This window comes from Pithys albifrons, chromosome 3 (assembly GCF_047495875.1).
Source record: "Pithys albifrons albifrons isolate INPA30051 chromosome 3, PitAlb_v1, whole genome shotgun sequence".
In the NCBI taxonomy this organism is placed as follows: domain Eukaryota; kingdom Metazoa; phylum Chordata; class Aves; order Passeriformes; family Thamnophilidae; genus Pithys; species Pithys albifrons.
Window position 1 is genome coordinate 4496419 of NC_092460.1, and position 11064 is coordinate 4507482.

The 11064-nt window shown below is 45.3% G+C and overlaps 1 protein-coding gene across 2 annotated transcripts; it reads left to right on the forward strand.

Moving 5' to 3' along the window:
* Positions 1–349: 349 nt before the first annotated feature.
* On the forward strand, positions 350–8015 carry PROK2 (prokineticin 2). Of its 2 annotated transcripts, none has more exons than XM_071549670.1 (3): positions 350–486; positions 4211–4340; positions 7120–8015. In XM_071549670.1, exons 1-3 carry the CDS (start codon positions 388–390, stop codon positions 7263–7265), a joined length of 375 nt encoding a protein of 124 aa, XP_071405771.1. In that variant the 5' UTR covers positions 350–387; the 3' UTR covers positions 7266–8015. The 2 variants fall into 2 exon arrangements, with proteins under 2 accessions (XP_071405771.1, XP_071405772.1); XM_071549671.1 differs by having other exon boundaries at positions 4211–4336.
* The last annotated feature ends 3049 nt before the right edge of the window (positions 8016–11064 follow it).

An 11064-nucleotide genomic window follows, 5' to 3' on the forward strand; every position in this document is an offset into this window, starting at 1 on the left:
CAGCCCTGAAATGTCCACTAAAACGTGCTGCAGGACGTCCACAACATGCTGTGGGATGTCTTCCAGCCAGCCCTGGGACGATTCCCCCAGACTTGCTGCGAGATGTCCCCCAGCCAGCCCTGGGGCGTCCCCAACACGCTATGGGATGTCCCCAGCACGCTGTGGGATGTCCTCCAGTCACGCAGTGGGACGTGTGGCTGCCCCCTATCCTTCGGCTGGTGCCCCCCCGCCGCTGTCCCCTCTGCGCGCACCTGGGCGCGGTGTGTGCGCTGGCGCCCCGCAGCCGCGGCGCTGCCGGGCGGGGGTGACTCACGCCCCGGCTTTATAACGCCGGGGCTGCCGTGCGCCCGGCTCCGCTGCGCCGCACCGCGCCCGCGGGACCGCACAATGCGGAGCCTGCGCCGAGCCCCGCCGGTGCTGCCGGCGCTGCTGCTGCTGCTGCTGGTGCTGCTCGTGGCCGCCGGGCACGGCGCCGTCATCACCGGGGTGAGCGCCGCCGCTCGGCACCGACGGCACCGACGGGACCGGGACCGGCGCCGGCACCGGGAGGGCTGGGGCGGGCCGGGGCTGCGGGGGCGAGAGGGCTCCCGCGCGGCAGCGGGGACGGGATTCGGGGTCTGTCCGCGGTGCGCGATAGCGGGACTGCAGGGGATTTCCTGGGATGAGCGATGCCAGGAGAGAGGGGGACGCTGTGCCGTGAGGGATGCCCGGCACTGCCGAGACTGGGGAGTCTGCCTGGCAGCAGGGATGCCACGACGGAGGGTTCTCGCAAGGGGTGAGGGATGCCCGTAGCCGAGGGTCTCTCGGGCATAGGTGGTAATCAGGACGTGGGAGGGAGAGACCTGCCAGAGATGCCAGGGCTTGAGGGGCTGTCTGGGATAAGTGATACGGGGACGTGGCGTCCCTCTGAGATGACGGATGCCGGGAGCTGCGGGTCTCTCTGGACTAAGTGTTATCAGAGCTTGGAGGGCTCTCTGCGGTGGTGCTACCAGGACTTGTGGGTCTCTGGGGTGAGGGATGACACAGTGTGAGGTCTGTCCCTTTGGGGTGAGGGATGTCTGGACTCAGTGAGGGGTTGTCTCCAGGCTGGTCCGGAGGCATGCAGAGATTCCAGCTGATTTTCCAGGGTTAGAGCTGTCTCTTGTCACCCTCCATGCAGCTTCAGCTGTCCCCATACCTATCCCGGAAGGTCTGGATTCGAGCACTGCACTGCTCACTGTGCACCCCAAATTCCTCCAGCTCCTCCAGTGCCCCCATGTACAAGGCAGGATTGCAATTATCATGAAATGCTACTTTTCTCTTTCGTTTCTTTGAGTATGAGTACACTGCTTTTTCCCCTTGATAGCCAACCCCTTGCAAATGAATCTCTGTTGTTGTTGTTTTTAGGCTCGAGATTTACTTTGGTTGTGAAAATATTTTTTATCCCAAAGATGTTATTTAACCCAAAGCATTGCATCACTCTTAAGTAAAATTATTTTTTAAGTGTTTGTTTTGGATTAATAACCCAGAACTTGCATTCCTTTGAGAGCTTACATGTCTTTTGTAACCATCGGAAGTTGTACTCACAGCAGCAGATTTCTCCGTGTCTGTCCAGGCTCCCTGGGTGGACCACTAGAGTCCATGAAACAGCTTGTGGACATTTTTCTGGAAGTCAGATTAGTTACCAGGACTGATAATTTTTTAGAACAGAGAATGTGAAGACATTTTTTAGTAATTGAGACTTGCAAGTTCCTTTTCAGTAGAAATATTTCGAGCAATGCAGGAGCAGTTTATCTGTTACTAGAGTTGTGGCTAAAGCTTTAAAGATAATGAATCCATTAAATAAAGTAATTTTGAGGCACTTAATAGTAGATCAAGGACAAAACAGATTTTAAAAAGTAAAAATAAAACTAGAAAATACTACTTTATTAATTATTGCAGTCCTTAAATCACTTTGATGCATTTTTGGCTTCTGATGAACAGGCAAATCTCAGATGAGAACTGACGTAGGTGTTTGTGTCTCCGTCCTCTGAGCCTGCAAGGTGCTTTTCCTTTGCAATTTAAGGACTTGATTCAAACTTTCCTCACTTCAGTGGTAGTTCATGTGCTGAATCCAGTTGCCTTTGCAACTGGAATTTCCCCTGGGAAATATTCTTGAGCTGATTTTTCACAAAACTGTGTTTCAATGGGGTGTTCGCATGGTGTCCTGGGAAGATTAGGAGTAGTGGTATGAATTATACATTGCAGATAAGGTGTGGGCAGGAGTGCTTGGGTTGAATATTTTCAAAACTTGTCATACATTTTTGGAAAGGGAGCCTGAAAAGTTCTGCCAGATGTAAATATGTGTGAGAGAGTTTTAGAAAGACATTGCTCAGCACAGACATTGAGACCCTTGTTTGCCAGGACACACTCAAGTGTGGTTTTCAGCTGAGTGGTTCTTCACCCCATGACCAGTCCCATAGAGATGATGGAGTTTGAGATATACAACTGAGAATAAAAGGGTGTCAGGAGCTGACTGGTGAGAAATACCAAAGCCTGTGACTCCAGCTGAGCAATGGACATTGGTGTGTGTGGGGCAGCCAAAATCACTGGACTTGCTTTTGGGGTGGGTTGTTTGGTTTTTGGTTGTTTTTTTGTTTGTTTGGGGGTTTTTTGTGGGTGGGTTTTTTGTTTCTTTTTTGTTTGTTTGTGGGAGGGGTTGTTTGCTTTGGTTTTGGTTTTTGGTTTGTTTGGGTTTTTTTGACTGGGGAAAATTAGATCATAAGAGTGCTTATTAATTAATTAATTTATTTATTACGGGAATGGTCAGAAAGTGAACATTATCTACCTGGCAAGCTCTAGTAGTAGTTTTATGGCCATATTAGGTCTTGGAAGTAAATACTCTTGCGTTTGAGCTCACCTGTAGTATAGAGCTGTGTGTTTAGGAGCTGTTTGGGTTACACACACTGTTTAATTGCTCGATCCTAATGCAACAACTTCTTCCTAAGCTACTGTCTGATCTTTAAATATATATTTTGATCTGGCTTCTGCTGGTCAAACCAGTGCAGTATTTACGCAGTGGAGTACAGTCTAAAGGCATTTATCATGTAAATCCCAAGGTTAGATCTGTAAGTTTTTCCCTCAAGAAACTGTTTATTCTGATATGCGTCTTCCCCAGAACCGTTATCTTTTATCTGTGTTTTTATGAGTTGCCTGTTTACGCAGTGCTGACCAGTGCCTTTGGTCTATCACTGCTGGTGTCAGACACCAAGAGTAGTGAGTTAATTAAGCTTGCATTTGGGGTTTAATCAGCACCTTTAGCTGAGGGTATTTCTCATCAGAGAAAGGAGTCAGGTTTTTGCATTAAATTCATATAATAAAAAGTTTTATAAAGTTTTGATTAAAAAGTAGCTGGAAGATGTGCAGTAACTTGTTTTCAAACCCTACCATGTCAATTGCTCTTCATGGTTTGTGGTTTTTGAAACATACCCACTAGATTGAATTATGGTTTGTGCTTGTCTAAGCTGTATTGGGCAAGTGGCTAAAATATTTTTTTCCCTCCCATGGAGGGAAATGAGACCACAGCAGCATTTTTTTGGATGTGGACACTTACGCAAAGCTTTTCTTAAGACCTCTTTTAGTTACATATAATTCTGGATAGCAACCACAGAATCCATATTTAAACTTCTATTTTAGCTACTTTCATTTGGACTTCTCTAACAAAACTATCACGCAATCTTGCAAAGGCACTCAACCCTATGATATTATCATAAGAAACTAGAAGGAATAGTCACTTAAAAGGCATTAAATTAATGGTTGGTTTCCTATTTTAGCTTCTCCATAGACTGCTTTTGTGACAGGTTTAATGTGGGGAGTCCTTGCTCCTGCCTGAGCTCACTCAGGCGCTGATCTGGGAAAGCAAGTGGCACATGCCATGGTCCATCAGTGCTCAGAATTTGGGACTATGAATCACTGACAGTTCTGGATTTATCCCCGAGTGGGGATATGCGCAGTCCGTGTGCAGTCCTGGCTTTAAACAAACTGGGTTCAACTCCAGAATGCGCCTGGAGCCTGTATGTTCAGATCTATGGGAGATACAAGTATTGAATCAGCCTTAAATCTTGTTATTCAGCCTTAATGAGCCACGATAACTCATGGGGTGTCAGAGGCAGCTTCTGAGCACCTGATCTGTCTTATTTCTGGAATATATTAGTTGTGCATTAAATTTGCCTAATGCTCTATTGATCTCCAGGCCTGCGACCGAGACCATCAGTGCGGCGGCGGGATGTGCTGTGCGGTGAGCCTCTGGATCCGCAGCCTGCGGATGTGCACACCGATGGGAAATCTGGGAGAGGAGTGCCATCCTTTGAGTCACCGAGTGAGTACGTCCCCAGGGGGGCTGTGGGACTGGAGCTGGCAGGGCAGAAAGAAGCAGGAATATCCTGCACTGTATGTCACAGTGCATAAAGGCTACACGTGGTGAATGGGCAGGGAGACATCCCAGCCCTTACAATACCCAGCCATTTGCATCTGTGTGGAAACAGCGCTGAGGTACCTACGCAAGGAAATACATTACTGTCAGAATTATGCGGGAGAGAATCAGATGATGAAAGCACTACATGCTTTCCAGATTGTTTCCATATTAGTTTGTTGTTGCTGTTTTGTTGCATTACCTGATCTGAAACAGCATTAGCAGCTCCCAAGCCCATCCCTGCCAATCCTTACTTGTGTGAGCAGGAGCGTAGCAAATGTCATTGCCCCCAGTGGAAGTGAACAAGAGCCTATCACAAGCACAGAAATGTCACCAGCCAGTCTTGGGACACCTGCTGCATTGAGAAGGCAGTGAGAAGGTGTTGACACACACTTGGACTTGAGAAAACTCATCACAGTCTCTTTTTGCTTCTATTCTACCTATTAATTTCAAATACATATGTATGTATATGTATATACACACACACTCATATATAACATTAGTTACATATTAGCACATTATTAGATGGTACACTGAATTATTAATATAATTAGTTTAACAAGCACATTTATTTAAGGCTATGTAATTATGTATATTATATGCAGTATGAAAAAAGCTGTTTATTTAAAAGTAATATGAAAGACTGAATGGGACATTACTGGGTTGTTTGAGAACTGGGTATTTTTCCGAGCCATCCTCAGGAAAGAGCATGGCCCAAAAACCATCACAAAGGAAAGATATCAAGGCAATAAATTCAGATTATAAATGTGCAGCTAGTTAGCTGCCTCTCTCACTATTTCATCCAATTCCTGGCCCCTCAGCTCAGTATCTATATGGTTTACATTCTCAGTTTTAAGAAGTTCAAGGCTCTGTTCTATTACAGTTAAATTTTTAGATTTTCTGCTGTGATATGTTAATTTTTAGTCAGTAATGTAGCAGGTTTTTCTTGTAAGGGGTCTTTACATTACCAAGAGACAGGATAAGAGAAATTGTCTTCTAGTTTTTTTATGAGCTTATTGCTATTGGGCAATAATTTACACTGGGTGATATATTTTAAGCTGATTGCCTGCATAATTACAATCAGAGAAGATGCTTGTCCACCTCAGACTTAGTCAGTCGCTGATGTTTATAAGCTTTATGAGGTTAATTTTAGATTTAGATTCCTCACCCCACTGCTCTTCCTGACAAACACAAAGTAAATTGATTTACCATAGTATGTGAAATGAGGTATTTTTAAGGATGGAGTGTTTGCTCAGTGGTTCCTCCCCCCTAAATATTTGAGTAGGGAGCAGCTGGGTGCTCTGACCACCAAAACAATTCACTTCCCTGCAGAACAGGTCAAAAGGCTGCACCACCATGGCTTTGGCACCTCAGGAACCTCCAGAGGAACCTGGAGATGCCCTGATAGTTGGGGTTCCACCTTCTAGTTTCCTTCTCAGCAACTAGATGGTGATGGATTGATGGCATTTTGAGGCAGGACCAGGCAGGGTTTGAGGCAGGACTGGGCAGGTGAGGTTTGGCAGCGTGGGAGTCCCGCTGGAAGGAACATTTCCTTGCAGCAACTGTAATGTTTTGAATAAATCACCTGAGCTGTTGGAAGGCTGAGAGCTCAGGTTTTGGGTTTTACTGCAGTGCTGTGCATAGGCCCCTGAAAGGCAATTGCCACAGGCACCTGTGATTGGTGGCCTCTCTGCTCATGCTGAAGCAGAGGGCCTGTGGTGGATGGCATGGGGAAGCCAAGGCTCTTTAGACAGTGCTGGGCAGGAGGCTGCTGTTGGCCCAGGGCCCTGCAGGTGATGTGAGCCCCCCTCCCACCCCCACACCTACCAGAGTGTCCCTGGAGTCAGGCTGGTCTGTGGTGTGATGCCCTGGAGACTGTGTGAGACTTTCTCTCTTTGACTTTCTTAAAGAGAAAATGTGCACAATGACGAAAGACAATCTTGGAGTAGTAAAATTCCATGCTCGAAACACCCAAAAATCTGGAAATGAGGGAAGTAGGGTTGCCTGCCTGTCTGGCAGTGGCTTTGTACCTCTGTGCTTCCTTCACTGCACCCAGGGGATGCTCAGCATGTGCTGCCAGCTGGCAGCACTGTGATTCCCAGCCATGTCCCACTGCGCTGTCCTGCTCTGCTTCTGTAAAAGTCAGAGCTTGTGATCAAGTTGTTGAAGAGTGTCAGTGCATGTGCATATCACGGCACAGTTAAATTGGAGTAATGCAATCCATGTGTGCTCTGTGCAGCACGGCGTGGCTGGAGGAGGGTGGGATGAAATAAGAAACCTCTGTCCTCTGGTGAAAAGGATACTGCTCAAAGGGAGGTGAGATGAGGTGACCTCCAGAGGTCCCTTCCAGCCTAATTACCATGGGATCCCAAGATTCCTGGGTCCTGCTCTGTTCGATGTGACAAGGCAGGAATTGGAACAAGCCAAAACCTTTGCTCAGTGACACCACAAAATGTGATGCCAAAGGCCACTGTCATTTCACAACAGACTCCTTTATGAAATGGGAGTAAATGGAGAACATGTGTCACAGATGTAGAAAAGGGGTTGGCTTTTGCCATTTGCTCTCCACCGCTGTGCTACAGCTCATGGGCATCTCTGGCTGTGGAGGGAGGGAGAGGGACAGCATTCCTTGTATTCCCACTGTTTCTCTGAATCACCCTGTCCCTGATGTCTGTGCTCTTTGTGCCCAGGTTCCCTTCCCCGGGCGGCGGATGCACCACACCTGCCCGTGCCTCCCAGGTCTCACATGTGTACGGACTCCTCCCAACAAATTCAAATGTGTACCGGACTTCAGAAAAGAAGATGTCTTTTTTTAGCAGGAGCTCTTCTGGACTAGAAAGAGCCACTTGGTATTCTCATTTTCTCGTTATTGTGATGAACAAGGTACTCGCCAGGGGAAACCCTTCACCACACTTTCCTGCCTCACCAACATCAACTGGAGATGAGATACTGTGCTGTTGTGGCCAAGGTTTTCAGGAGGGACTCGTGGTGGCAGATGCTTTTACTTTGGGGTTGCAAAATGTCATGTGCTAAAGCAAAACTGCTTTCTGAGAGCGGGGGCTTAACCATTTCTAAACCATTTCATGGTCTTCATGGTTCCAACTTAAGCCCAGAATGAAAACATCCAAGTTTATTGTCAGTTTTGAAAAATTTTGGCCACGCTTTTACACTCTGATATACCTGAATTGAACTGAGAGTTGAATAAGTGTATAGTGTGAAGCATATGACAATTGCCAAAAACTGTATTTACATTGCATTTCGTATCTTTATTAATATAACCGTATTCGTAAGTTAGGCACATCTCTAGGGTAAAGGTTTAACCAATAGATGTAGTTTTTACACTTTTTAAAAGTGATGGGTGGAACCAAAGCATTTCAATATTCAAAGCATTAAAAGATTTTGTTATTTTAGTATTCTGAGAAGTTGTTGTTACTTGAATTGGTGTAAAACTACCTGATCATCTCAAACTATGTATTAAGATGTAGTTTATATTAAAAGAAAAGGAACCCTGAAGTTTATTGTAATGGGCTGCCTGACTTCTTGTATATGTATCAAATTTGCTGTGTAAAAATTCTGTATCAGAATAATGGCAGTATATGATTTGATTTATTTTAATATTATAACATTATTTTGTCATTGTGGTTTTTCATTTTTATTCGGTATAATCTGTTATCCCATACTCGATTCACCCAAGCTAGCAGAGCTTCTTATGGATAGCTTAGCAAAAGATTATGTGCCTCTGGCTGCTTTTAGGGAAACTTGGATTTTACAAGGCATGAACTCCTCAATCAAGCTGCAGTCTTAGACGATGGAGGAATCTTGGTGTAACTAATATGAGAGGTTTTTCTTGGCACATGCCTCAAAGGATCAACTTTAGCTCAGCAAACATAAGATTTGTGGGTTTTCTATGAAATACTGTGTGACTTCGTATTTACTTGTCAGTCCCCAGAGCTGGAATTCCAATAGTTTGTGTGAGATTCACACGTTTCTTGCTCTCAGACATGCAAACATATGCTGGAACTGGAAAAGTGAAGTCATTCATCTTTCAACAATCAGGGCTTTGCTGATGGTGACGGTGGGGGGGTTGAAGAAGTTGGCACACTTGTATGAAGGCAAAGACCTGCATGACTTAGAGAGGAGGAGAAACACCACGGGTACCTTCCACTGGGCTCCACAGCCTCCCTGAGGAGACAGCAAGGAACAACTGGGCTAGTTATTTTGCCAGATCCTTGTGGATCCTTCACATGTAAGAAAAATAAATGTCTTGAAGTAGAGGATTGCATCCTCATGGCTCAAGACAGTCCAACCCCAGGGTGCCCACTCCAATGCCTCTAGATTTTAGTTCAGTCTTCGTAGTGGTCATACAGCATCTGTGCAAGAAGAAACAGAAGGAAAATAAAGTAAAAAACAAATCAAAACACTGGGGTGCCACTAAATGGTAATTTACCATGTGGTTTGCATTAATGTGATCAGGTACAAATTGCCTGTATTAGGTATGAAGTCTCAGAGGGGCTCATTGCTAACCCAAAGGCCTGGACTGTGCTGGTGAAAGACCAGCCCATTCCCACACCAATGGAGTGACATGGGAGTGCTGCAGAAATTTCCATGACCTGGGTTTCAAAAACCCTACCACTGCCTCTCCCCACATCCCCACACAGTCTCAGTGTGCAGAGGCAGAACACACTGGGACTCTGGGGGTTGCTTTTCTGTCCATGTCAACCACTATAAAATAAGCTAGATATCATGGACTTCAATTTATGCCATAAGGGAAAATCAAGAAAGAAAATAGATGTGTCCCATTTCTTGCTCCATTTCTTTTTTTTTACCAAAGTGCAAAAGATGAGTCATGGCAGGAAACACTAGCCCTGCTTCTCATCTGCTTTATATCATTGTAAATGAGTGGACAATTATATCTAAGGACTGCCTCAGACCTGCCAAACTGAACTCCTAGAAGAGTTCATCAGACCAGAGCAGAGCAACTTTGTAGTTGTAATTTGTGCCAATTAACTTGTGGGATTATGCATTTATCTGGGTAATGAGAACAGCCCCAATTACATGAGTTCAAAGTTCACACCATCTGTAGCAGGTGGAAGTTCTCATGTCCTGCAGATGCTCCTGGATAGGGTATTTGGAAGGTGCATCTTTGAGAGAGACATTATCCCATACTTGTCCCCAGGGGGCCTCTCCACACCTTCCCTGCTGACGGAGAAGAGCCAAAGGCAAAACCTCACTGTCCTACATCCCCACTATATTCACTTGGCAATAATTGCTACGATTCCCCTTTTAGTAATTTAATTTTCATTAACTGACACTCACAATGAAGGTTAGTTGATTTGAGAGATCATTTTGGAAGGAAGATTAAGCTTTTGCATCCCAATTATTTCCTAAGGTCTGTCCTAATCAATTATTTTTTCTCCCATCCTAGGGGAGATTTCCTCACCCAAGCACATGCAAAGTCCCTTTAATTTCTTTCTGCACTGGAAGTGGCTGAGAGGGAACCCTTTTCCTTTGCTCTACAGTGATAACAGGCAAACCAGTGACCACAAGAAGCATTTCAAAGTGTAAGTGGCCATGCATGCACTCTGCTTTTCCCTGGAGCCAGCTTTTGACTTGAGGAGGACAGCAAATGACTCAAGATGACTGATGGAAAAGGAGGCCAGCCTCAAGCCAACCCTCCCATTAAAAGTTTTCTACAGTCCCTTGTGCTGCTCAGTTTGCCACAGAGTCACCCTGGCAATAATCCCAGGCCAGGAATAGCTTCCTTACCTTCCTTCCTTCCTGAATGGAAGGGACAGGCCTTTTCAGAAGAAATCATTTGAGAAAAGAGAAGAAAACCTGTGCAGCCCTGGAACCACCTTGGTGAAGGCAAAAAGCCTCATTTCCCAGTGTTCATAGTTTGTGAAGAGAGAGCCTGGTTTAAACACTTTCCTGAATTTGCTTCACTTAGGAGATCTGTGCCATTTGGTTTAATTGAATTAATATTGCAGTATTATTATTAATTATTAATAGAAATGTGCATTAATTTTTAATATTATATGAATATTGATACTACAGATATGCTATAGAATATTGTTGATATCCCACCACACTGCAGGAGTTTCTGAATTTACTACCAGATTTTGGACTAGGAGAGAGCCATTGCAGGAGAACACACAGCCACATATAATGAGCTGCTGCCTTAATTTGATTGCATGCTTATTAGGAAAGGTTAAGCAAGGTGTTTTGGGTCTGCGGGTGCACAGCTGGCTGAGCCAGCACACACCTGTGAGCCTGGGGGGCTGCAGGGAAGGCTCTGCTGCTGAGCAGGGGAAAGCCCAGCTGAAGCTCGGCTTCATCTGCATTCCCTTGCCCACAAAGACCCCCTGGGAAATGTTGTCATTTAAAAAAAAATAGTTACAAAGTCTTTGAGGGAGGACGTGACACAAGTTCTTCTGGTTGTGAGGCAAGGGGGACTCAAATTGAATGGGTCCTTACAGGATAGACAGGTCACCCTCACCATAACCATAGTTTTATAGGACCAGGAGGTGAAAGGAGATTGATTTGGATATGGCTGAAAGTTGTATCTGGAATTGAGAGGACAGAATGGAACAACACATACCTGTTCAAAACATCTTAAGGTTTGTAATGGGAATATG

Excerpts from the sequence above, each read along its gene's own strand:
- PROK2 (XM_071549670.1), top strand. The coding sequence starts at position 388 with ATGCGGAGCCTGCGCCGAGCCCCGCCGGTGCTGCCGGCGCTGCTGCTG. Across the intron at positions 487-4,210 it reads ACGGCGCCGTCATCACCGGG|GCCTGCGACCGAGACCATCA; the intron begins GTGAGCGCCGCC and ends ATTGATCTCCAG. Across the intron at positions 4,341-7,119 it reads TCCTTTGAGTCACCGAGTGA|GTTCCCTTCCCCGGGCGGCG; the intron begins GTACGTCCCCAG and ends CTTTGTGCCCAG.